Below are 26,227 nucleotides of genomic sequence, written 5' to 3' on the forward strand. Positions count from 1 at the left end.
CGGATGCTATGAATGCCTCATCATTGCTATATTGGCTAGCGGAGGAGCTGGTCAATATGATTGGGGGTCGGAGGTAGTCTGTGGAAGAGGTGGAAAGGGGGGAATGGCGAGATGTCTTGAACGGCCGCTAGCTATGATTCAGTTTCACGTATTACTGGATGAATATTTCTTTTTAATATTTTCTGCCGGCACGATTTATGATGCAAATACAATACCCGATTATTATGGGCAAGGAATTATGTACATTATTTTTTTCTTTAACCAGCTCGCAACGAGCAGCCCCTGTTCTATCTAGAGCAAGGAGAAAAGCAAATGATATTCTATCTTTTACGAACGATATCATTCCTAGTCCTGTTGCCGAGATTTATTCAGTATAGGTACACCTAATATGCAATCCTTATTTTTCTCGGTTCGTTCTGCTAGAATTTTGAGCTGAAATTAGTATCGAACAAGCAATCAAGGATCGTCTCAAGTAAAACTCGTTACGGGAGCTGCATGTAACACTTAGCGCCGTCTCCTCACTTCTACACCATTCCTCGAATTAAAAACTGCAACGAAGATACCTATAAGCGCGAATATGGCAGACGAACACGCTAGCGAAACGATGGTCCCAATAGAGGCCATCCAGACGGTGGATCCTGAAGTCGTCGCTAGTTAGGACCCTTTTCGTTACCTCTATACTCTACCTTGGACACCTTTAAATGCCTCATACAAGTACCCAGGTGGTAATAACTTGGGTTAGAGAGATACGAGTACTAACAGCCATTGTAAACACAAGAACTCCCCCCCGCGACCCAGATCTCCATCGTTCCCCACGGCATCAGCCTATGGACACGCACCGCTCGTCTGGACGTCGAGCACGATGGCGTTCGTAAGCCGTATTTCCTCAAGGTTAGTCGCAAGCCTGCACACACACATACACATGTATATAAGCGCGTACCTAATAGACTACCTAACATAGACTTCCTACGGCGCCCTCGGCCGCGCAATGACGCAAAGCGAGTTCCAATGCATGTCCCGCATGCGCCGCGCCGCGCCGGACCTGGTGCCGGAGCCTCTTGCTTCGGGGTCGTTTTCCGGCGTGCCGGACGTGCATTTCCTGCTGTGCGAGTTCCGGCGTATGACGGGGACGGTCCCGGCCCCCGAAGCACTCGCTGCGAAGATTGCGGAGCTGCATCGGTGTAGTGCTGGTGGTAGTGGTGGTGGTGGTAAGTTTGGGTCGGACGTGCCGACTTTCCATGGGAACGTGCAAGTCGACCATGGCTGGTCTGGGTTTTGGGAGGAGTACTTCGCGAGGACGACGAGGGTGTTGTTTGGGCTGGAGCAAGAGGCGCAGGTACGTTAGTCCATTGCCCGGTTATGGGTTACTCGCCGCGTTTACCGAGGCACGCAGCATATGTCCTTGGGGGATTCTCACGTTTACTTACTCGCAAGACATACGTGTAGGGACCAAACGAGGAAATAAAGGGGATGATAGCGCCTTTCTTCGACAAGGTAATCCCCCGCCTCCTCCGCCCCCTAGAAACAGGCGGCCGCTCCATCCAGCCGTGCCTTATCCACGGCGACTTATGGCACGGCAACGCCGAGACGGATGCGGAAACCGGCTTGCCTATCGTCTTCGACGCGGCGTCCTTCTACGCCCATAACGAATGTAAGGATTTATTTACCTAAGCTTCTATCTAATCAAGATCCACGGGACTGTGGCAGTTGGTAGTGTTAGTTAGTTCAGTTAGAATGGGCGGGCTGATAGGCGAAATGAGAACAGATGAACTCGGCGTCTGGCGCCAGCCGTGGAATAACATTGGCGAGGCTTACCGGGCGGAATACTACAAGTATATGCCCAAGTCGCAGCCGGAAGAGGACTGCGACGACCGGAACGCCTTATATGCAGTGTGAGACTCCTCCCGCCTCTCTATAATTCTTTTTGCTATCCATGTTTCCACGGAATACAACTATATTTAATAGGAATACTAATGACATGAATCGCGGTAGCCGAGTCAATATCCTCGACTCTATTTTATACAAGGACGATCCCAGTTACCGACAGATGTAAACAAGCCCACTTGGTTAAGAATGTGCCGTTTAAATTATGCTAATCATTATCATAGGTTGATATCTGGTATGCGCGAGCTCGTCGATAAGTTTCCCGGTGGCTTTGAAGAGTGGGACGCCTCGCAGGAAAAGGAGGCGGCGTGTAAGTAGACTTTTGCACTCGGTGGTTGTTAGTTAATAAGTGTATACCGGACTATTATAATTTTATGTGTTCAAATGTAGGACATAATCAGGTAACTATGCTATATTCGAGCGCGAGCGAATATTGATGGCTACGCTACTTATCCTATTCGCGATATACCTCAACTACCTCTTACTCCATCATGCCAACGTCATGGTATAAGTGAGACTCGGAGCTTTGACATGCGAATTTCATGTAGTCCTAGATACATGTATCTCTCTTGCTCACCTCCACAGGACTACTCTCAATAGTTTAGTTTACCTACCCTAATTCGACAATTCAATGGTTTACTTTTAGTTCGATACCATTCTTTTCCTATGTAGCCTCCCGTGTTACCTGCATACGACTCCGCTTTCCCCTCCCGTACTCGGTGCCGACAACATGCGAGGTTTGGAGCGGCTCGATTGATACCCCAAGAAAGTATCGAACTAAATGCAATGGGCATAGGTATATCCTAGAAAAGTGGCTTTTTGGGTCGTGGGTCATGTGGGTATCGTTACGGGCCTGGTACACTACAGCTCGCCTATGAACCAGTCGTCTCTCGAGGATTTCAAATTGCTAGCTTCATATGTACGAATGCAGCTGCTGGTAGCCGAAGCATCTCCGCTCCGGGACCCGGGCCTTTGCCCGTTTCCAAATCCTCGTTACGTCAAACCTCCGAATGTCTACATCGTCATAAGATATCAACTTCCCCGACAATTCCTTTACCCCGCAGGTCCAATACCAAGGTTCTTAAATATAACTTCCGTATAAGTCGAAAGGACTTTTCCGTGAAGGCAAAACTAACAGAGCTTTCATATATATAATATATACTAGAGTCTAGTGTTAAGTAAATTCAACATGAGCGACGCACCGGCAGCTAAGACAGGCATCAGTCCCAATCTCCAGGATCCGAAAGCCGATTCGCAGTATATTCAGTTCAAGTGTCTCCCGGCAGGCGGTCCTTTGAATCGATGGTCTCATGCGATCACAAGGGAACATGACTACCCTGGTGCTCAAGTGCGTGGCCATCCCATATCCAGAAAAGCTTGCTCTGACACATTGACGTAGGCTATGTTATACGGCGCCGGAGTGCCAAACGAAGAGATGATGAAGAATGCTCCTCACGTTGGAATCGCGACTGTCTGGTGGGAAGGAAACCCTGTATGTTATCCAGGAATCCAGCTTTATCGCTCGTCTATAACCACTAACTTTTAACTCGTAGTGCAAGTAAGTGGTATTGGCCTTTGATAGGCCATAATAGCCACGCACTCACAACTTGTCCCCATAGCTAATGATTACCGATCGTAGTACACATCGTGAGTGAGCATCTAAAACGTGAATTTCTTTAAATGCGAGGAAACTTAACCAGGATAGTCCTCGATTTCGGAAAGATCGTGAAGAGAGCGGTAGAAAAGCAGAAGATGCTGGCATGGCAGTACAATGCCGTAGGGGTATCAGACGCTATTACCATGGGAGGCGAAGGTTGGTTTATGCTACCCCTTTTCCTTTTGACCTTATCGCTAAAAACACCATGAAAAATAGGCATGAGATTTTCACTTCAAACTCGGGATCTCATTGCAGATAGCATAGAAACTGTTACCTGTGCGCAACACCACGACGCCAATATCTCGATACCCGGCTGTGATAAGAACATGCCGGGTGTTGTCATGGCAGCAGCACGTCACAACCGGCCTTTCATTATGATTGTAAGTTAATGGCCACCGTTGAAGTCCCTTGGCGGTGAATTCACGGCTAGATTCGCAGCCCCTCTAACCAGGCGTGGCACCGACTTACAATTTCTAGTACGGCGGGACAATTCGAAAGGGTTATTCGGATCTGTTGGAGCGCGACGTGAATGTGAGCACTTGTTATGAGGCTTCAGGGGCGTTTGCATATGGTCGGCTCCAAGCCAAGACGAACCCTGGTGCTGCAGGTCGAACTCCCAGCGACGTGTTGTCAGATATCGAACGTCATGCTTGCCCCGGCGCGGGTGCCTGCGGTGGAATGTACACTGCCAATACGATGGCAACGGCTATAGAAGCTATGGGTCTCACTCTTCCCGGATCATCATCTTATCCCGCTCTGTCTCCGGAGAAGGCCCGTGAATGCGAACGCGCCGCAGAGGTCATTAAAGTAACCATGGAGAAAGATATTCGCCCGCGGGATTTGTTGACGAGGGAATCGTTTGAAAATGCGCTGGTTATCACTATGATACTTGGCGGCTCTACTAATGGAGTTTTGCATTTCTTAGCCATGGCAAACACAGCTGAAGTACCGCTGACTCTGGACGATGTCGACAGGGTCAGCAACAAGACCCCATTCCTAGCGGATCTAGCTCCGAGCGGAAAGTATTTGATGGAAGACTTGTACAAGATTGGCGGTACTCCGTCGGTCTTGAAGATGTTAATAGCGGCGGGCCTGATCAACGGCAATATCCCAACAGTGACAGGTCGTACACTTGCGGAGAATGTCGCCGATTGGCCTAGCTTACCGCCCGACCAGAAGATTATTCGCCCCCTTTCAGATCCTATCAAAGAGACGGGCCACCTCCGAATTTTGAGAGGGAACTTTGCCCCGGAAGGCGCTGTTGCTAAGATTACTGGCAAGGAGGGCTTGAGTTTTACGGGTAAGGCCCGGGTGTTTAATAAGGAACACGAGCTTGACGATGCCCTATCGCGTGGCGAGATCCCGCGAGATGAAAACTTGGTCCTCATTGTCCGTTATGAAGGACCTCGTGGAGGCCCCGGCATGCCTGAGCAGCTAAGGGCATCGGCAGCTATTATGGGGGCGGGGTTAAAGAACATCGCCCTCGTTACAGATGGCAGATACAGCGGTGCTAGCCACGGCTTCATAGTCGGCCACGTCACCCCGGAAGCAGCGAGAGGAGGACCTATCGCTTTGGTTAAAGATGGAGACACGATTGTCATCGATGCAATCAAGAATCGGATTGATATAACCAATGTGAGCGAAGAGGAACTGAAAGAGAGGAAGAAGACGTGGAAGGCTCCTCCTCCAAGGGCTAGGAGGGGTGTCTTGGCAAAGTACGCCAGACTGGTTGGTGATGCCAGTCATGGTGCTGTCACAGACCAATGGGACCCAGAGGATTAGGTATGCCGGTCTCCGTAAAGTTAGGATAGGATGGAAAGCAGCTCGTCCGGCTACTCTTGGGACTTTGCATAAATATGAAGCACTCGGTTAGTGTGTATCGATATTGGTGTTATTTGATGTTGTACTATGAATTTTGGTTGAGTAAATACGGTTCTTATTCCAAATGATCCTATCCGAATAATGTGACCTGGTGTGTTATAGCGATTTATAGTGTTTTCTTGGCTGTGCTGCCTGAAAGTTCGCTGTCGCTCTCCATTAAGTCAGGTTTGATATAGGTGGCAAAGGCATGCCAAGACAGAGCTGGCAGCAAGAAGACTGCGCTGAGAACGAGGGAAGTCAATGTAAATCCGCTCTCGTCCGGTCGTGAGACATGCCAAAGTAGGACAGCTTCTAGGAAGACCTCTCCGGCGAGGAGAGTGGTGAACACGATTTGACGCTTCTCCCTTACGGCTTTGGAGTCCGGGATGCATAGGACTAACGGGATTGTGAGAGCTAGAACGAGAGCGCCATAGACCTGCCACAATAAAGAAGAACTAGGAGGCACGGTCGAGTTAGGAGTGACTGCGAATGATAGACACCATTCCGGATATAGTATAAATGGGACGGCACCGGCGATGTTGAGGATGGCCTCGATGGCTAGGCCTAACTGAAAAAGACGCGTCATGATTCCGTATAATTGAATCTAATATAATTAATGGTTGCGATATTTGATCTGAAGCCGACGTTTACTTATGAAATGGTTTCTTTTGTCCGAGAGAGACTGGAGCTCTGGTATGGTTTAATGTATTAACGTTGTGTCTCATAAGAATCGTTGGTGATGTATAAGGAAGAGTTATGGTTAAGCCAGTAAACCTCATTAGAATTTATAACATTAGGTACATAGTGTAACAGCGGCTGTCGTCACCGAATGTGTTATATTAGGTCAGTGTTCCAGTTTCGACAACGAAAGTCGAGTACGAAGCACAGCTCTAATGATAGGTACATGATACATGTACGTCGTTTCGAGATGGATTAGGTACATAAGGTACACGGTACAATGTGGATTGAGGTGTACATGTACATGACGTAGAACATGGAAGTACATGTACTGATGCATGTACAAAGTACCTATGTACAGGTAATTGATGCAAGTACCTAACATACGTGCATCCTTCAACATTCTTGCGCATAGTCTATCGATAAGTAGCTCACGGGCTCCACTCTTGTTAAACTAGACCCCTGAGCAACAGCCACAGATCGCGGGGTTGCCGAGGGGCATAGGAAAAAAAAAATATTTTTATTTTTATTTTTATTTCATGTGCATAGCGAGACAATCGCGATTGACCACTTCCGACCTACGTTTTAAACCAGCAAACCTTCAATTTTTCTTCTGCAAGACCCGATAAATAATTCTCAGTTTTACGAATTATTAACTAGACATTATGTCTAAACGTACGGCGGATGTCGGAGACGAGCATGCCCCTCTAAAGGGAGGGGTCCGTCCCGAGCCCATGGATGTAGATGATAAGGAAATGGGCGAATTCGCAGACGAATTCGAGGATGAGTTTGAGAGCGAGGACGAGATTTTTGAGGCTGGTGTTGACGGTAGACCCGACGCAGAGCGTGAAGCGGAAGAGAATGCAGCCAGTGCCATGGATGTCGACGACAGCACTTTCATCGTTGGGCGCAATAAGCTTGAGGCCGGCCAACATCTCGCTCCAGATCTGGGCACCTACGAAATGCTTCATAACCTCAGTACCCCCTGGCCCTGTCTCTCCTTTGACATCGTCCGCGATAATCTTGGCGATAACCGGGAAAAGGCCTACCCTGCTACCATGTATACCGTCGCCGGCACTCAAGCCGAAAGCGGGCGCGAGAAGGAGAACCAGCTTATGATCATGAAGTTTAGCGGTTTGAGTCGCATGCAGAAGGATGGCCAAGATTCCGAGTCTGAAGATGACTCCGACTCCGACGATGAAGACTCAGATCCTATTCTCGAGTCCAAGTCGATCCCACTAACATCGACTACAAACCGCATCCGCAGCCACCAGATCCCCTCCCAAGACCCTTCGAAACCACCTACAACTCTCACTGCGACCATGACCGAGTCTAGCAGCATCTTCATACACGACGTCACCCCTCATCTAGCATCTTTCGACAACCCCGGAACCGTCATCACGCCTCAACAGAACAAGCCCCTTTCTACAATCCGAGCCCACAAGTCGGAAGGTTATGCGCTCGACTGGTCGCCTATGGTGCCTGGTGGTAAGCTACTTACCGGTGACAACGACGGCCTGATATACGTTACGACGCGCACAGACGGCGGGGGCTGGGTCACAGACACACGCGCGTTCCAGGGGCACACCAGCAGCGTAGAAGAGATCCAATGGAGTCCGCAAGAAGCATCCGTGTTCGCATCCGCATCTAGCGACGGCACAGTGCGCGTATGGGACGTTCGCAGTAAGAGCCGGAAACCCGCCATCACAGTACAGGTCAGCTCGGTAGACGTAAACGTGATGTCGTGGTCACGCTTAACAACCCACCTCCTCGCGACGGGAGCCGACGACGGCGTATGGGGCGTATGGGATCTGCGGCAGTGGAAGGGCGGCGCGCAGAAGCCGAGCCCCATCGCCAGCTTCAACTACCACAAGGAACAGATCACCAGCGTCGAGTGGCACCCCACTGACGACAGCATGGTGGCTGTCGCCGCAGGTGATCACAAGGTTACCCTGTGGGATCTGTCTGTCGAGCTGGACGACGAGGAGAGTAAGGATACCGCGGGCGTTAAGGACATGCCGCCCCAGCTCCTCTTCGAACACATCTCCGAGCACGCGAAGGAACTCCACTGGCATCCCCAGATTCCTGGTACCCTGGTAGCCACGGGCCAGGAGTTCAGCGTCTTTAGGCCTATACCTGTTGTTTATGGTATTCACACGAAATGATATATATCGACATAGATTAAAAAAAATAAATGCTTACCTGGCGAGCACCGAGTCTTCTTCAATAGGTGTAAGAACGGAAGAGGGAGAAGCCCTCTTGTTATTAGGTACTTCCTCGCGGGCTAGAATCTATAGCGCCTAGGGATCAAGGGCAGAGTTAAAACCCATCTTCAGTAGTCTCTAAACCTACAGCGGACTTGGCTTAGGGTTACGAAGATGTTGCGCAGGCAGTAATTTCAGAGGTAGTATTACGTCGTCAGCAATCTGCTCTGCGGTAAGGGACACTATTCGGTATAGGAGTTGGTCGCGACGAAGCTGCTCGTCGGGGATATCTAGAATCGAAGTTCTGGTACTAACCAGGTACCTACCTAGGTAACTATGGGGGTTTTGCTATGCGATCTTTGCGGTTCATAAAATAGAACACTAGGGTAGGTTAGGGTAGGGTGTTAGTTCAGATATCAAAAAGGGGAAAGCCTATAAACTTATTCTAAATTGCTCGTTGCCTAGTCTTTATATATCTAATGTGAAATCGTGATGGAAAGACATATAAGGTAGTGTACGCTGTCTTTCGCTCGGCGTTTGCCTTGAGCGAAGCGACTAGATATCCTAAGCCTCGATAGTCTATTATCTTATGTAAAGAAACACGAAGCGGATATATTGTTATGTTCGTCTACACTGCGTGTCTATAGACTATATATCGTTCATAGTAGTCACCGAATCTTTGCCGTTGCTAGACATACACATTACACCAGTGAAGATAATTATTATTTATATTTCGCTCCTCTTGCTCAGGGTGACGAGGTAATTGCACTTCTGAGTCGTCTCGTGTGACCGCGGCTTCCAAGGTCGTTGGCCAATTTATGTTCTATCGAGATGATTTGGCCCCTTACCCCCTTTTTCTATTCTCTCCCTAGGTACCTACCTAATCGACGGCTCATCTAGAACGCCTAGGTAAATGCATTAAGCTATCTAATGCTTACGGTATAACGCGAATTGACTGGTGCCATGCCATGAGATCGGCATTGCCCCGAAAGCCAACCGTTTGCGCGGTAGGGACGCCGTTAAAGTGATTATCTCACGTTAATAGGGGCGTGCTCCCCTTCAGGTTAGGTTTCAGTCAGGCCGTACAAGACAACGCCACCCTACCCATGTATGTAAGTAAGCCATGGGACCGAAGGAGTACCGAGACAGTTGCTAACGGTGCGACTATATATCTCTGGAAGTCTTCATCGCGATTGATGCAAATAGGGCTGAAAGCACGCTGTCTTAATGGTGTCTCAAAGTTTAGGGCCGAATTTAGGGACGGATTCCATGATTTGTTGCTTTCTAAACCATATAGGTCTGTAGCACGGGACAACTATTTGTCTGAGTACATGAATTCTCGTGGCACCCCTTTTGAACGAATTATTTGCTACAGTATGACGGAACTTCTCTATACATGGAAGGACAAGATATATCCACTATAGACGGTGACAATGGGTATTTATTCGTCTGGCGAGGAATATCGAACGGCCTATCACAACTTCCTACCAGCCACTTTTCAATTGATCTAGGGTAGTTGAGATCATGGTAGGTAGTTGATTGGAAATTTGAAGCTGCCTGAAAATGATAATAATCCAAGGCACAGGGCCCCAGACCCAAGGAACCCGCGAAGTTAGCAAAGGGTTGGTATTTGCAATATGTATTGGCAATGCTCGAGTCTTATAGCTGATAAGCGCGGCTCCTCAGGAGTCAGATCATGGCTTTCTATTGTATTACAATGCACAGCAAACCAACGCATTGGATATATTTGTGATACCACTGGACCGAAGTACTTCATTTGTGACTCCGTAGCTTTTTATAGACGGTTCTTTCGAATACGGAAAAGATGATTCCATATCGGATGAGAATATACCTTGGTACTTTCCCCTTATCGGCTAGGAAATACTCTGGTATTGAAGAGCATTTTGTAACAGCTGGAGAAAGGGAAACGCAACTTAAGGCTCAAAACCTCTAACAAGCACATAATGGATAACACCTGTATAATATACCCACATCAACGTGATAATTAGGTAAGGGTCTCTAACAGAGCAAGAGGGCCCTTAGGAATGGGTATTAATACCAAGATATCGATACCCACCGGTTTACCCTGTAGCAATCAGTGGGGCCTGCACTGCACTGCAGCAAGGGTCCAGAGGAATGTAACTGGAGCAGGATTTCAGTTTCCCCTCGCTTAGATGTGGCACGGGGAGGCACAGACTTTTCCTTCGTATACCAGACGGCTCTTGGGCAAGTCTAGGTATCTCAAGAATAGGTACTTCGCGCAACTCGTAGTACCTCGGCTTGCAGTCGCAAACAAGCAGCCCAAGAACAATATAAATGGAAAATCTGGATATTATGTATGTAATATCGGCAGTGGGTCTAAGCTAACTTCGGCGTGGATCCCGACAGCGCGGATGTGGAAGCTTGTTATCTATGGCTTCGGGGCACCAACTGGATTTGGAAGAAGCAGTTGGGACACAAAAACGAGCTATCGGCAGAGCGCGCCCTTTTCTAGATAAAGGCAGTCCTAAAGAAGGAGAATCATGCGAGGGGATTATATGTACCTCTAAGTAGCTAGGGTATAAGAAAGCAGTAGAGGGAATTCTTTGGCTGAACCTCATGCTGTAGGTAGTATAAATGTCGGAATCGTATCCTGTTGCGGTGGATGCTGGCAGCGCTCATACCTCGCCAAGACGGATCGAAGAAGGGCTGCCGTACGCTTCCCGCCGTTGGCTGCCGCCAAGTACCCTGATATGTAGGATATCCTACCAATCGGTGGTGATAGGCTAGCTCGTAACTAACTAATTGACGGGATATCGTAATGTTATTTGTCGCATGACCAACGGGCCGTTTGTTAGTTTGACGCTGTGATTGGGGAAGTTGGTTAATACAAATAAAGCAAATATAACAATTGCGTTCAGCTCCCCATGCACTTCCTTTGAATTTGCGCCGAGGAAGTAATTGGAGGATGAGGAGGTATACTGCCCTAGTAATAAATGCTGATATTAGTCGACGAATACCTTCTTGTCCGGGACTGGCTATTAATTTATTGCCGATGATCTGCTTGTCTGTTAATTGAACCGGCAGCCAAGCATATCTGCTCAAAATCCCTCCCTTGCATACCAATAATTCTTGAATAGGCAATTCATTCATCGCTTTGGTTAGCTTCACCTTCCAGTAACCATTCTAGAAGAAGTGCTCGATAACGCGATGTAACAAGATCGTGCGCGAGTCGAGTTTTCAGCAGGTGATAGAGGGGGAGAGGGCTGGCAGGTTGCTGTACAAAAATATGTGCAGTTCAGCTTGTACGCATATGTTACCAGGTTGTCTCGCTCAAACCTTTCTCGACCAGTATCTCGACGAGTAATACTCGAGTACCTACCTATGGCTTGACCGTTGAGTATCTACGCCGCTTCCCTACTAATATGGGAGTTGCTGTCGTGTGTCCAATAGGCAAGGGTAACGGACAAGGTCAAAGCAAGCTCATGCTTCGGTCGACGCCACACCTCCGCAGCCCTTATCTTGGCTCCGAATCCACGCAACTACCCATGTCGAAACCATGGCGCCCCAATCCCAGAATGCTTATTTCTATTCGCCGGCTCCAATCAGCCAATTCTCCCGGGACGACACACCGATACAATCCAGTAAGAGGGTCGCGGGAAGGGTGAGCGGGGGATACGGCCTCTCGAAATGTTGTACGTGGCGAGGAAGAATACGATATAGGTAGGTACCTAGGTTAGGTTGTGGTTCCACGAGTTTAGTTTGGTAGCTTGAATGTATGTAGGTAGTTTTGACAAATGAATTATCCATCTCTACTTATCTGTTGTAGGGTCGGGTTGAGACGAGAGATCCCATGAAGTAAGGGTATGGCTGATTGCAGTTGGCCCATGTCCCGAGACGTCTGTACCACATCAATGGTAGCATGGGGAGTAGCCAGTCGAATCGAACCAATTGCTACCCTCACCTTCCCGATATAGCTTTACATCATTAGCGTCTGTGATCTCCTAGCTGGACAAAGATCTGTTGGAGTCAATTATTGTCTCAATGAGACTCGTATTGGTGGATCGTATAGATATCGTACCTCTTTGTTTTGCCCGCCTACCTAATCTAGGATTCACCGGGGCCAGTACACATGCTTAATATTCATCTTATCTCTACAAGTGGACACTGTCGGCCCACCTAGCCTGCATGTAGATAGAGACCACTAAACCGGAACCTGGGGTCTGATGTTGCGCGGCGGTTGCCATGCAACGTGGGGACCTTGAACTTTATCGGAAGCGGGCGTTGCTAGTAGGTAGGTATATTAGGGACGCATGCCGTTCCTTCTGCGTGGAATATATCCTGTCTCGAGTTTTCCCCCGAGATACCCAACCTATCAGTTCACAGAGCTTTCGTCTCTGATTAGACATTAGCGACCATGGCTTCAACTGAAGCCCGCCCGGTGGAGGTCACCGACAATATGGAGAAGACGCCGGTTGCAGGAAAGGAGGGCGATGAGAAAGTTAACATTGTCGATGTAGACGTCCAGGCCGTCGAAGAGGATCTTGACCTTTACGTGCCCCTAAAGATGGAGGGCAGCTTTGCCGATGAGCATGATCCCCTAACAGCCCGTGCCGTCATAGTTGGTATCCTCTTGGGCAGTCTTGTTAATGCCTCCAACTTATATCTGGGTGAGCTTCTTAAATTACAGGTTTATTAGAGTGAATGCGATTTGCTGATTTAAACGATAGGGTTGAAAACTGGGTTTACCTTCGCGGCCTCTATGTTTGGAGCGATCTTCGGATACGGCATCATCAAGCTCGCTTCGAAGACTACCATTCCTATTATCGGCGGTTCTTTCGGCCCTCAAGAGAACAGTATCGTCCAGGCTGCAGCCCAGGGCGCTGGTGGAATCACAGGTATCTTCGTTGCGGGTATACCGGCCATGTACCAACTTCACGCGCAGGTGGGCGTCCCTAAAGACCAATTTGGCGCAATTATTACAATCACTCTCGTCTGCTCGTTCTTTGGTCTATTCTTCGTCGCTCCTCTCCGGAAGTTCTTTATCATCCAAGTTAGCCGGGAATTGAAACTACTCTTTCCCACTGCTACTGCCGTAGCTCTTACTATTAGGTCGATGCACGCCGGTGCCACAGGTGCCGCGGAGGCTCTAAGCAAACTCAAAGCTCTCAGCTTATCCTTCACAGCTGCCCTTGTCCAACGGGTGGCATCGTATTATGCTGTTGGTATCTTGTATGATTGGCATGTTTTTACCTGGATCCACATCTGGAGTGGTGTAAGTCAAAATTCCTATAATTTTCATCCGTCCAAAGAGGAAGGGTAAGATTGGTAAGCTAACATGAATGTTTTATATATTAGTATACCAGCTGGGCCATGAATATCGAGAGTTGGGGTTGGTGGTTCGAGTGGACTCCGGCGTTCATCGGTAGCGGCATCCTTATCGGCATGAACTCTGCCCTCTCCATGTTTGGCGGTGCTGTACTCGCCTGGGCAATTATCGGGCCTCTCCTCGTCCATTACGGCGAATGTATCGGCAAGCTTCAGGTTGAGGATGATCCGCGATGGGCTGATTGGTACTCGTTCGCCTCTCTCAGCAACCTTGGACACGAAACCCCGTCTCCGCGCTACTGGCTCCTTTGGCCCGGAGTGCTCATCATGGTCGCAACGTCAATAGCAGAACTACTCGTCCAATATAAGGTGATCGGGTATGCCGGTAAGGTGGTCTGGCAGAAGATCTGCGTCAACATCAACAACGTCTTAACCAAGCATGGCAAGTACTCTACCTACCTTGCCACACGCGCCGAGAGGGAGGTGAAAGCTAGCGAGAATATCATCGAGGATCCGGCGCCACCACATGAACAAGTGCCACTATGGGCATGGACGACCGGCCTTGTTGTCACCGTTGCCGCGGCCATGGTTATCTTCGCCCTGCAATGGGGTATGCATCCAGGTCTTACCGTCCTAGCTTGCGTCTTAGGTATCATGTTCTCCTTCGGTATGTATTATCCCCAATGGTCTTTGACGTTCTCCCTTTATAGTTGCTAACGACTAGCAGTAAGTCTAACGACCCCATTATTTTGGTTTCCCTGAGGGATAAGGTAGAAACACCTAACGTAGAACTAAGAAGCTGACCTAAGATGCTTTAAGCTTGCTGTTCAAATTGGCGCCGTAACAGATAACACTCCACTGACGGCCGCATCGAAAGCCAGCCAGCTCGTTTTTGGTGCTGCTACAAAAAACAACGGCTTCACGATCAAAGATGCGCAGCGAGTCAACTTAGTCGCTGGCGGTCTGGCTTCCGGAGCTGCCGACGTCGCATCTTCGCTGACTTCTGACTTCCGTACTGGTTTCTTGTTAGGAACATCCCCAGTCAAGCAGTGGTATGCCCAAGGCCTCGGGTCTATCGTTTCCATCTTCTTGGCCCCAGGGATGTTTGTGCTCTTCACTACAGCATATCCGTAAGTAATTTAGTTTATATTCAGGTATCTTTAAGAATCTCACCATAGAATCACTACTAATTCCTGGAAATGTAGCTGCATACTTGACGCCTCAGCTGAGCACTGCGCCTTCGCTGTCCCTTCGGTGTCCGCATGGGCTGCCGTGGCGCAGGCTGTCACAGACCCAGATGTCAGCATCCCTCTATCGTCGGGGATCTTCTCCATCGTTATGGCGGTCTTCTGCGTAGGCCAAGTCATATTTAGACACTTTTACCTGGTGGGTGAACGTGAAAAGTACCGGCAATACCTCCCGAACTGGGGCGCCGTAGCGTTGTCGTTTGTCCTCCCTAATCCCGTGTTTACAACGGCGGCCATGTTTGGTGCTACCGTGGCATGGATTTGGAAGAGATGGAATATTAAGAGCTTCGACCTCTACGGATATGCAATTGCGGCTGGTTTTATTGCCGGAGAGGGTCTCGGAGGTGTTATAGGTGCTGCTCTCCAGATCGGTGGCGTCTCAGGCGACATTCTCGGAACGACGGCCGGTTGCCCTGCTGGTTATTGTTGATAGCCGTTTTCTAATATGTCTCTTATACCCCGGCTACAATATGTACGAGTAGCTAGATAGGCGATGATGATGATAATAGTAGATGAAATACCCGTTACTTATCTGTTGTGCTACTTGCCGATTTAGAATGAAAACGAGACTTAAGTTGGTGGCCTCTATCTACGGCTATCCGATCCGAAGTTGAGGGTATTTGGTAATGTGGGAGGGTAAGAAAAGTAAGGATAAGTGTCGAATGATGACATGTAAACTAACTAGATTAGAGCCGGCATCTTCGGAACTATATTAGCTAAACAGATACTGAAGATCCATTACGAATCCGTTGACTCAGGGATACCTATATTTTAAAAGAATGAAGTGCTTGTATATTTATTTATAAGCTATAAGGAGGTAGATGCTGTATGCTGTACATGCATGTATAGGTAGAAATAAAGTTCCTTTATTCGACTCATCCTTGAGTTGCTATTTCCCCATGTTTAAGGTTTTTATCTTATTGGGTGGTTACTTCACAACTGAGGTTGTAGCTATGTGAATTATAGTGTATGCATTATACAGTGCCAGTCTCAGGTAGAATAAACTGTGTTATCCCTCGAACACGACCCACTTAACCTAGTATGTACACTAGCCGTACGCCTTGTAGGAATACCAACACGCGTAAAGTGGGACATCACTATCAAATCAGTTGCTGTCGCGACGCGACGTAAGTTCTAACCTAAAGGTGAAAAAAACAATTCAATGTTAGACTTTACCAATTTATATTTTTAACACTTTCGCTACGGCAAATTGATCAATTCTGTTAGCCATTGTTGATACAATGCTGTTCAGAAGTGATCCCGTGGGTTACGGATAGTTAGATGCAACCAGCTTCTATATATGAAGTGAGAAACGATGGCTCCTGGTCAGAACACCTTTACCATCATACCAAACCCTCTGTGCGCCATCAATGGCGGCCTGGATGCTTCCGAAACCCGCCCTAGTAAGCGGCCTATGACCTCCAAGCAGGCCAAGAAGGCATATCAGAAAACGAACAAGGGACCCAAACTATCCAAAGCCGAGCAGCGACGTCAGGAACTCTTCGAGCAAGACCGTATACGACGAGAATTTGAGAAGGAGAAGAACCAAGCCCGCGCAAGGGCTGCAAGGGACAAGAAGAAGGAGAAGGAAGAAAAAGAGCGTGCTGAAAGGAAAAAGAAAGGATTGCCTCTAGTCGACGTTCATCCGTCGCAAGCTACAATTGCCTGGTTTGTCCGTGGTGATAAAAAGAAGAAGCCGGAGAGCCAAACTTCAATAAATTCGCTTGTTGCCGATCGGGATGAGAACGATGTCAGCGATAGCGCTACCCTATCAGGTGAAGATGAACCCGAGCCACCGCCGAAAAAGCAAAAGACAGTGCCTCTAGGTCCGGGACACAGTCCGAGCTTTGCAGGGGGTTTGAACTGTTCAGCATCACCACCCCGGGACCCAGACGCCCGGGGTACTCCTCAAGCGGCTAGCAACACAGCCAAAGGATTAATTGAAGATGACCAGATGGTAGAACATCTGACTCCTGATGTAGAAAGTCTTTCTACGATGGTATTTCCTGATGACCTATCTAATGATCCAGTGGATGATGCTGTAAGAAATCCGCCTGGAGATGATATGGACCCGGACGAAAATTCCCTTCTACCAAAAGAACAGATAATTCCCAATAGTCCATCCCCATCAAAATCTCTAGATTATTGTCGTTCACCAATCGCGGTTGAGGAGTTGCTGCCAGCACAAAAGCCAAAGAAGAGTGTATCACCGCCGCCTGATCGGCTACCACTCCAAACTCTGGGTGCGAGCGAGGTCAATTCAAAAATTACCAACACGCCTCAGGAGCTATGCCATGATCAAGCGAAGCCATTAGACTACGCGCCAAGTCCCGCTCCAGATTCATTGGTAAATGTACCAAAGGGGACACCGTCAATTTCACCGCCAAAGTCATTTCGGAACCCCAAAACCCCAATGGGACCCCCTCCGATTCCATCAAGATCCAGATCGCGTGGTCATGTATCAGCTGTGAATTCGAGGATACCATCTTTCTTACCCAACCGGACTCATGCATCCAGCTTTCGTTCCGCCACTAACCCTAACACTAAACTCAGTCAACGGCATCACATACTTCAGGGAACGCAAGAGGAGCAGCCACCAACAAGCACTCAGTTGTTCATGCTTGGACACCTTGATGATCTTTTCCCAAGCCCTTCACAAGAAGTAAGGGAAATATTTGGAGAGCCGAAATTTGGCATTGGAGGGAATGGTGCTGAGCCAAAATCTAAAGCCGCATGTACAAACAAGTCTCCTACTCGTAGGAAGCTACCTAATAAGCCGATCTCAGCTGTGTCACGTCCCGATCGCTTTGGTTCTGTTGTGAGAGATGAAAAAACAAGAAATATACCCACCCAGGGTCGTTTTTTGTCCATACAAGCAAAGGAGAGTCCTTCGCTTCCCACTGCAAATATCCACTCCTCAGGAAACTCCGAATCATTTGACATGCCATTTTTCTCAACACAGGATTTCTTTCTCTCGTCACAAGACCTAGAAGACCTCGAAAACGGTAAAACATCTCCAATGGGACCCGAACGTCGGAATGGTTGCAACAGCTATAACTCATCCGCAGAGAAAACAGCTTGGAATGGCAACACTGGCTTAACGACTTCACTGCATCCACCGGATCAAAAGCAGTCTAGAGGGTCGATACCGGATTTTCGACTCAGTCCAGCTCGCGACAGGAGTCGATCAATTCACGCTCATTTACTTGGGGAACCCGCCGAATGTCTCAAAAGTCCGAAGCCGTCGCGCGAGGAAACCACAACACCGAATACGTTCTCAGATAGTAATTATTCACAGAGTCGCAACTTAAAGAATACAGCCGACTGTGAAAAGCCTACGGATAAGATACATGAGGCTACCTCTCAGGGCCATCAAAAGAAATCACTTAGTACGCTACAAGCTAAGAAGAATATGGCACCCCCGCGGGCCTCGCCCAAGCCATTCTTTACTTCGAGCGACCGAGAAATACATCGCATATACACCAATGAGAGGATAAAGACAATCGCGTGGGAGAGCGCTTCAACTAGGCGGAATGTACAGCAGGAATTAAAGCGTCTCCAAAAGTTAGAGGATGAAAAATCAAATAGGTCGATGCCGCTGTGTGCAATAGAAGATGGAAACAAAGGCAGCATCAAACCCGGTGTGTCTGGCTCAGAATCGAGAACCGAAAGCTCATCCACTCGGCTATGTGACCAGGATAAGGACCAGTCGCGGCCCCGGTCTATCAATCAGCTATCGAGCTCTGCAGGAAGTTTACAAAGTCAAAAGATCGATGAGCCGAAGGAAGTACGTCCGCGACAGAATCAGTCACGTAGTTCGTATGAGAAAATGCTGGAGTTACTTGAACGCACGGAGAGCCGTAAACAAGAACAGGTAGCGGTAACTGCGTCGCAGGAAACGGACTACGGGGAGGCCGGATTGGATGATGTCCTTAGCGAAATATTGTAATGCCAAGACTCTGGCTCATCGTGTACTGGATTAAGAAATTCGGATATCACGATTCAGGGTGTTGGGTTGATATGTATATAAGTACTCTGGGTAGGTAGGGTACGGGGGAGCATAAAGGGGCGCGAACCATTATACCCAGCATAGCAGTCAATTATGAGATATATGAATTAATATGAGCAGAATATGAAGGTATAGATGGCTACGTGGCTCGGCGTCCTGAATGCCTATGAGTCTAATGAGCACAGTGACTACCTGTTTGCTCCTATGGCTGTCAGTAGACAACGCATAGCAAGGATTACTCTTTCGGGTTCCCGCTATATGGTTGTATGGCTTTTCATCCCATGTAGTGTTTGCTAATGTTGCGCGAGTTGCTAAAGAACTTTGTTGACGGGGACGACACGAAATCGGACGGTCTTGTCGACAGTGACGAATTAGTTAGACACTGACTTTCTTAAGGTTGGTCATAGGAATTGGAAAATGGGATCCGATAAGTATCACGCATGATAAATTCGATGACCTGTACGGAATGTATTTGTCAGTTCTAGCCTAGTCATGACTTTGAAGTTTCGAGCAAGGAGGAAATACATAATCTACCTTGACCCGGCAACCGCTCTTTTATTCCTGATCTTTTACTCTAATCAGATAAATATAAAACAGAAAAATGGCCACCACGCAAAACAACCAACGCTGTTGTCACTGTCACTACAGGTCAAGCAGCGCCCCTCCTTTCTCGTCGAGAGGAGAGGAAGAGCACGAGCGCGTCGCCATCACAATTACAACTCGCGACCTCGAGACCACCATCTTCGACGAACATCGTCGCCGCAAAGAACTCCTCGCCCTCAGAGACGCGTTCTCGGACTTCTCAAGCAACTTCAGCAAGCGCGCGCTGCACTTCCAAAGCGTCCGTCAGAACCCTACTCTCCGGGGCTTCTTCGATACAACGCGGGACTTCGACCAGGAGCTCTTGGACCTCAAGTTCCAACTCGCGGGGCCCAATCGGATATACTTCCTACCGGAGGAAGACGCGGAGAACGCGATACGCTGCATCCGCCGGACGACCGCTGTGCTTCTAAGCGCTCGCTGGCAGATCTGGAGATATGTCGAGCTCTCGGCGGTTCATGCTGGTCGTGAGGCTGGTGATCCCCTGGTGTGGAGTGCGTCGCTGAAGAAGTACGTTTGCCCTGGGAAGATAACTGCCGAGCTGGAATGTCAAATGTGCTTTGACAAGGCCCGCCCGTGGCTCGAACGTCTTCTTGGAGAGCTGAGAAGGGAGGTTCCGCGCATGAGGTGGATTGTAGGCCAGCTCGAAGGCCGTAGGGAGCCCTCTTTCATAAGGGACTTGAAGGAGGCTGGTCCTCACAGCAAGGCCCCGAAGACCTCGGCTTTGCTACCGTTCCTTAGCTTCGGTACCCGGTCGGGAAACCATCAATACGAGATGTCAGGCGGTCTATCGACCGACAAAGCTCGCATGACTCCAACCTGGATCAACAACATGATGGTGCGGCTCGAAGGGCGTATCGTCAACGACCCCGCGGAAGTCGACTTCAGCGCTATCCTAGTCCGCATTCGGTACCGAGAACTCAAGGCCCGGGAGAAACTGCAGGGTGGTGAGAATCTGGAAGCGATGAGGGATGCGTGGGTGGCGTTCCGAGATGATCTGGATAAGAGGACGGGGGCACCATCGACGGATCTGATTCTTTTGCGGCATAAGGTCATTACGGAGATGATACTTTCGGAGCGCAGGCTGCAGCAGGCGCGGGAGCAGGAAGGTGGTGCATCTGGGGAGGATGGAGGAGCCCAAGTGGTTTAAGGACCTAACTCCTGGGGTTTGATGGGGAGGTGTTATGTAAAGTTCGGATGCTGCGGATTACAAGATTTAATGTGTCTTGATGGATCGTGTTGGCACATTAGTCTACAGGCGTCCACGATATTACGACGGAGGGATTCTCTTAAGCATGGAAGTTACTTTCCCCGCGTTGAGTTAAGCAAGCATCTATGTTTTATACCCTTACTAGACGCCCCAGTCTGTACAGGTAGTCCAGGAGATTCTAAGTTGTTAGGTTTCGAGTCGCGATGAATAAATCACTGCGAAAATTGTATACTACCTAGTTGGGATGTACCTAAACTACGGTTCTCCCAATCCTGCATGTGGATCTTATGTATTGTTGCATCCGGAACCTTGATGGACACCTTGAAGGATACCTTAAGGGTGTTTTAACCTCGCGTATTCTCTTAACTTCTAACTCTCTATTTCTATTTCTATTTCTATCGTGCTCTATTTGGTAACCGACTAAGGTGAGATCATGGGCTATATACTAAACGACTTCGGCCTTCGAAAGTCAAACCATTATGAATAGCATTTCCTCTACTGGTATATCCAACTAGGCCGCCGTCTGTACCCTATTTGCGATCCTTGATAGCAGACATCTCAAGGCACGATGACGGCCCTGAAGCGAACCGTACCATTCTTCATGGCGTCTATGCAGCACTAAGTCAGCTGGTGTCTAATTCATGGCACGCGAAACGGAGAACACGAAGGGGGGAGAAAATAAATCCGCCAGAAGAAACGTACCCCATGCTGCTTGCACCTGGTCCAGAGGGTAAGTCTCAATCATGCAGTTGATACCCTTAAGTTCGGTGAATTTGATAGCGTCCTCGGAATCCTTTTGGTGCCCGGAGGGCCAAACTTGCACTGAAGTGCCGTACTTCAGCATAGTAACAGTGTCGATAGTTAAATCACCAGGAATGCTCAGCACTAGAAGCTTTCCAAGTATGCCTAATCCCTTCACTAAAGAAAGAATTAGCAACTTCCACCACCAAAAGGAGTATATCTCGTTGCTTACGATACGGCGTCATAGAGTCAGCAGTAGGAGCCGTAGCCACAACCAGGCTAGCACCGCCAAGCGCTTTCAAGGCCGCACCTACGTCCTTCTCCGTGCTCGCATCGATATACTCGTGTGCACCTAACGCTCGCGCGAACTTTTCTTTATCCGCGCCTCGGGAGACGGCGACTACGCGGTATCCCATGTGCGCTGCATACTGTACTCCAAGATGGCCTAGTCCACCGAGGCCTTGGATGGCGACTGTCTCGCCGACCGGGATGTTCATATTCCGGATGGAGTTGAAGACTGACACGCCTGCGCACAGGATTGGCGCATATTTGGCGGCGTCGACGTGCTCGGGGACACGGACGGTTGCTTCTGAACGCAGGATGCAGTATTCGCCATCTAAACATGCATTAGCTAATATTCATGTTCCCGAGACATACAGAAAACAAGATGCGTATGGGGATCAAAAGGACTTACATCCACCGTTCTTCGTCACGCCGTTAATGGCTTCGTTATCGCACATCTGATACCACCCCTTGCTGCACGCATTGCAGGTCTCATCGTGGCCGCCATGCCAGCCACCGCCGACCCGATCGCCGACCTTCCACAACTTGACGCCATCGCCGATAGCTGCAACTCTGCCAATTATCTCGTGGCCTGGGCATATCGGGAAGCCACCACCTAATACGTTATATTGGCCATAATAGTCGCTGTAACATACGCCACATGCTTCCACCTTGACCAGCACCTCATTGTCTCCGGGAAGCACCAGGGGGGTTTCTTGGACTACGAGGCTCTCACCCTTTCCGGGGAATACTGCGCGCTTAAAGGTTTTCGGGAGAGACATTTTTTTTTTCGATTATTGGAGTGTTCGGTCTTTGCGTTTGAATACAGCTGGACGAATCTTAGAGTATCTAGGTACCGTGTCACAATCCGGGAACATAACAAGAAGCCACATCGCTCTTTATATGACTTCTACCTTTGACTATTCTAATCTGAACTCCCTACTCCCTACCTATTTCGAACCTCGAACTGGCGTCATATCGTAGCTCCCCAAGTCCGTTACAAGGGACCAACTAAGGAGTGCTTCCCTAAGGCTTCGACAATTCGTAAGCCACCGAAAATCTTGATTTTCTGTAAGTTTGTGTTACTTCGCTCTTTGCTTCCTAGAGATGAAGTGGACCGCTTTTCATGCTTATTGCCTAAAGGAGAACCGGAGTCACCACGTGCGGAAACCCACTATAGAGCGTATATCGATACTAGAAGAAGAAAGTAAAGGAAGATGATGCGAATCTTGTGCAACTGTATTACATTTATTGTTTTGGAATTTAAGCGGAGTTATGTAAAGTCCGCTAAAGATGAGAATTTTTGTACGTAGAATTGTAGCTACATAAGTGATAAATTACATAGATACTTTAAAACCAATACTTGGCGGAGCCTTGGTGAATTATTCATCAAACATTATTAATACTTGCTTGATACGCTCCATCGTACCTTTTGGGTGTTATATTGTGATCGAGACACAGTCGATGATGAGGGATTCTTTCCGAGCCAATGATCGTGTGGTATGGCTTGAAAAATTACTATAAAAGGAAGGCATCCTAGTCCGTGTGATACCTGTGTAAAGTAGCTACTTTCAATATTCGATGGACGTTTCGTTTGAAATATCTTAGATCGCCCCTTTGTTAGTGACCGTATTTGTTTTTAAAAGATACTGTGGCGGTTACGATAAAGCCGTGCGAAGCTAGTGCTAAGACCAAAGACATTCGGCGATGTGTATGAAATATCGTAAAAGTGTAAGCTATCAAATGATACTTGACACTATAATGCTATGACAATATAATAGGCTATGGAACTTAGAAACTTGTTCTACCAATACAGACTACCTCTTAGGTACACATATAGAGTGTCCACATATATAGTACCATAGGCGCTATAGGAACTAGGTATAACTTCCACGTTCTTTGCGAGGAAAATTTAACAATAGCTAATAAATAAATAAACTTATAATTAAGCTCTAGTGTAACGTTATATACCTATATAAAAAGACTTTCATATATATTAACATGGTCAGAGTAGGACCTAAAGAAGTATAAACCCGAACTAAATTATCACCTGTAGGTACCATCACCCCTTTTTAGGACAGCCGGTATGTGACTACCCCCAGTCTATCATCTAAGCCAGCTAGTTAGGAGCAGCCATTGAATGAGTGAATATTCGACAACAGGCACCAAAAATCTGCCTTTCTACCTGTAGTAAGCTAATACGAAGAGGGACATTTAATTGCCTCCAACACATCCCGGATGTGAATTTCCACCCCTGGATCGTGCGAGAGGATCCTTAGAAGATCATCATCGCAGGTCCGCTGTCCTCGCCGTGCCGCCCCTTAGGCTTGACGAAGCGCTCGCGCGTCAGGAATAGTGTGCATATCGTAAATATGGCAGAAGCAGCAATGACCAGAATCCAAATCTTATCGATGGCCTCGACAATGACGGCAATAGCAGCTGCGCGAATCTCAGGCGACGCTTGCGTTAGCACCTCGCTTCGCGCGCCCGCAACCGCCGCCTGGATATCTGCGTCAGTGTAGCGGTCCGCGGGCAAGATCGCCCGGATTCCGGAGAACGCTTCGGCCTGGAAGATCGCGCTCGCAATAACCAGACCAACTAGTTGCGATGAGCCTTGCGAGATGTTGATGTATTGGATTAGATCCGCTGCGAGTTCCGGTTCTACTAGTAGGTGGCCGATGGCATATGGCGCTTGAGACGCCGTCATTCCGACCGCCAGAAGGATTGAAAACCCTATGATCTTCGCATTCGACGTGTAAGGGTCCACGGTGTACATAGCTGCCGAACCGGCCGTAAGGAACAGCCCCGAGAGCAGGAACCACACAATATGGTAGCCAACGCGGCCCATAACGGCGCCACAGATCAGGATAGCCGCGACGTAGAAACAGATATAAGGTAACAAGCGGACGGCGGCCTGAGTACCACTCTCGCCGCGCGCGAAGAGGTAGTAAAACGGGATATAGTAAACCGCAACAAACAAGCTTAGACCACTGCAGAACATAAGGATATACATGAGCACGAGCTGCGGATTGCGCAGAAAGCTGCACGGGAACAGCCTGTTGACCTTATCGGTGAGAATGGCGAACTTCTGCGTAAGTACGAAGGCGATGAGTAGGACGAATGCCAAGACAATGAGAGTAATGGTACGCCCGTCGTTCCAAGCCCATTCGACACCGCCGAAAAGGAACGCTACCGTAAAGCAGGAGTACATGGCCGAGTTGAGCAGGATGCCAAGCCAGTCCATCAGCTTTGCCTTCTCGAGGAACGACATCTCCGGCCGGCGCGGCACGGAGGGGACCAGGAACACGTAGATGGGCGACATGGCGCCGAAGATGACGAGGTTGAGATAGAAGGCCTGCGCATCGTTTCTTGTTAGTCAAGGGTTCGACACCGCAAATTCGATAGGTACTTCAAGATAGGGGCTGAGCAACACGTACCCATCTCCACGTCGCCGGGCTATCAGCAAGCAGACCTCCCACAACCGGCCCGAGAATCGCCCCCGCGCCGTAAATAAACCCCGTCCCCGCCACATAAACCGGCTGCTCCTTCGGGAGCACCAGCGCGGTCGAGATGTTCAGCGTGCCCAGGTACATCCCGGACCCGCCGAAGCCAGCCCAGACCCTCCCGACGATCATAGCGTTCATATTGGGCGCGGCGCCGCACAGCGCGCTGGCCGCCGCGAAGTTGGCCAGGCACGCGATGAACACCCACCGATTATCAAAAATGGCGTACGACTTGCCGATCGGCAGGATCCCCGCCGCCGAGCCCAGCGTGAACCCCACGCCCAGCCACCCCAGCTGCCCCGTGTTCTGGTACGTCTCCGCCACGGCGCCCTGGATGTCCGCCGCGATGGTGTTGTCGAGCCCGAAGAGCAGGTTCGCCGAGAATATCGACAGGCAGACTAGGAACCAGCGGAAGCCCCTTACGGACCGCTCCTGCGGCTCGGTTTTTTCTTGCAGAGAGGCATTGCGCGGCGTGACTTGTTGGTCTGAGGCCTCTGGCGGGCTGGACTCGACGTTTTGCGTCGATTCGGAGTTTGACTCTTCGGTTTTTTGCGCCGTGGTGATGTTGTCGTTGTTGTTGCTCATCGCTATTGGCTACCTAGATTGACCTTGTCTTTTTCTTCTTCTTCTTCTTCTTCGTTCGTTAGGCGTCTAGGGAGCGAACACTACACCAGCACGGGAGAAAGCCTGGCTTAGGTATTTAAGTAGATAAGTTAGATATGTGTATTAACTAACTACCCTTTTATTTGAAATGGCAGCATCTCGTAGATATACACCAAGCAAGACCCTTTGTTGGACCGTCATCTCTCGCCCATATCTTATGATGACGCCGCATGTGGCATCAAAGACGATTATCCAACAGCCAAGAGCAGCAACAGCAGCAGCAGCGGTATCCCGGGGTTTAGAGCCCAAACACCAGCAGAGATTTCCCGTCCGTGGTACAGTTATCTCCATAGGTTCGACCTACTGTTTTCTTGGCTTGGGGCGGGTCGCAGGTCAAATATCACATCGATCGATACCCATTACCCACTATGACTCAACCCAA

The 26,227-nt window shown here is 48.9% G+C and overlaps 9 protein-coding genes across 9 annotated transcripts; 6 read left to right on the forward strand and 3 right to left on the reverse strand.

Annotated features, from left to right (window-relative positions):
• Window positions 1–577: 577 nt before the first annotated feature.
• F5Y00DRAFT_273508 (Fructosamine kinase-domain-containing protein) lies at window positions 578–2,215 on the forward strand (the record flags this gene model as incomplete). The annotated part of the gene is made up of 7 exons (XM_048013190.1): window positions 578–653; window positions 779–891; window positions 962–1,336; window positions 1,447–1,651; window positions 1,766–1,892; window positions 1,993–2,049; window positions 2,109–2,215. 7 exons carry the CDS (start codon window positions 578–580, stop codon window positions 2,200–2,202), a joined length of 1,047 nt encoding a protein of 348 aa, XP_047860768.1. The 3' UTR covers window positions 2,203–2,215.
• A 661-nt stretch (window positions 2,216–2,876) lies between these two features.
• F5Y00DRAFT_186524 (dihydroxy-acid dehydratase) lies at window positions 2,877–5,426 on the forward strand. The gene is made up of 7 exons (XM_048005096.1): window positions 2,877–3,232; window positions 3,284–3,376; window positions 3,438–3,442; window positions 3,524–3,531; window positions 3,590–3,697; window positions 3,758–3,921; window positions 4,019–5,426. The coding sequence occupies exons 1-7, from the start codon at window positions 3,074–3,076 to the stop codon at window positions 5,321–5,323; spliced, it is 1,842 nt and encodes a 613-aa protein (XP_047860769.1). The 5' UTR covers window positions 2,877–3,073; the 3' UTR covers window positions 5,324–5,426.
• On the reverse strand, window positions 5,427–6,255 carry F5Y00DRAFT_186525 (uncharacterized protein). The gene has a single exon (XM_048005097.1). The coding sequence runs from the start codon at window positions 5,985–5,987 to the stop codon at window positions 5,529–5,531; it is 459 nt and encodes a 152-aa protein (XP_047860770.1). The 5' UTR covers window positions 5,988–6,255; the 3' UTR covers window positions 5,427–5,528.
• A 307-nt stretch (window positions 6,256–6,562) lies between these two features.
• On the forward strand, window positions 6,563–8,733 carry F5Y00DRAFT_247829 (WD40 repeat-like protein). The gene has a single exon (XM_048009333.1). It carries the CDS (start codon window positions 6,745–6,747, stop codon window positions 8,242–8,244), a length of 1,500 nt encoding a protein of 499 aa, XP_047860771.1. The 5' UTR covers window positions 6,563–6,744; the 3' UTR covers window positions 8,245–8,733.
• A 4,291-nt stretch (window positions 8,734–13,024) lies between these two features.
• Window positions 13,025–15,267, forward strand: F5Y00DRAFT_255717 (OPT superfamily oligopeptide transporter; the record flags this gene model as incomplete). The annotated part of the gene is made up of 4 exons (XM_048010314.1): window positions 13,025–13,537; window positions 13,621–14,257; window positions 14,390–14,720; window positions 14,796–15,267. The coding sequence occupies 4 exons, from the start codon at window positions 13,025–13,027 to the stop codon at window positions 15,265–15,267; spliced, it is 1,953 nt and encodes a 650-aa protein (XP_047860772.1).
• A 678-nt stretch (window positions 15,268–15,945) lies between these two features.
• Window positions 15,946–18,975, forward strand: F5Y00DRAFT_247846 (uncharacterized protein). The gene has a single exon (XM_048009334.1). It carries the CDS (start codon window positions 16,153–16,155, stop codon window positions 18,784–18,786), a length of 2,634 nt encoding a protein of 877 aa, XP_047860773.1. The 5' UTR covers window positions 15,946–16,152; the 3' UTR covers window positions 18,787–18,975.
• Window positions 18,976–19,447: 472 nt separating this feature from the next.
• On the forward strand, window positions 19,448–20,605 carry F5Y00DRAFT_273519 (uncharacterized protein; the record flags this gene model as incomplete). Its single annotated transcript, XM_048013191.1, has 1 exon — window positions 19,448–20,605. One exon carries the CDS (start codon window positions 19,448–19,450, stop codon window positions 20,594–20,596), a length of 1,149 nt encoding a protein of 382 aa, XP_047860774.1. The 3' UTR covers window positions 20,597–20,605.
• Window positions 20,606–21,214: 609 nt separating this feature from the next.
• On the reverse strand, window positions 21,215–22,461 carry F5Y00DRAFT_266168 (putative alcohol dehydrogenase; the record flags this gene model as incomplete). The annotated part of the gene is made up of 4 exons (XM_048011902.1): window positions 21,215–21,264; window positions 21,359–21,574; window positions 21,630–22,013; window positions 22,092–22,461. The coding sequence occupies 4 exons, from the start codon at window positions 22,459–22,461 to the stop codon at window positions 21,215–21,217; spliced, it is 1,020 nt and encodes a 339-aa protein (XP_047860775.1).
• A 1,299-nt stretch (window positions 22,462–23,760) lies between these two features.
• F5Y00DRAFT_273523 (MFS general substrate transporter) lies at window positions 23,761–26,161 on the reverse strand. Its single transcript, XM_048013192.1, has 2 exons — window positions 25,117–26,161; window positions 23,761–25,034 (listed from the first exon to the last, which is right to left on the reverse strand). The coding sequence occupies exons 1-2, from the start codon at window positions 25,765–25,767 to the stop codon at window positions 23,955–23,957; spliced, it is 1,731 nt and encodes a 576-aa protein (XP_047860776.1). The 5' UTR covers window positions 25,768–26,161; the 3' UTR covers window positions 23,761–23,954.
• Window positions 26,162–26,227: the final 66 nt, after the last annotated feature.

This window comes from Daldinia vernicosa (genome assembly GCF_022497035.1).
Source record: "Daldinia vernicosa strain CBS 139.73 unplaced genomic scaffold F5Y00scaffold_66, whole genome shotgun sequence".
NCBI classification, from domain to species: domain Eukaryota; kingdom Fungi; phylum Ascomycota; class Sordariomycetes; order Xylariales; family Hypoxylaceae; genus Daldinia; species Daldinia vernicosa.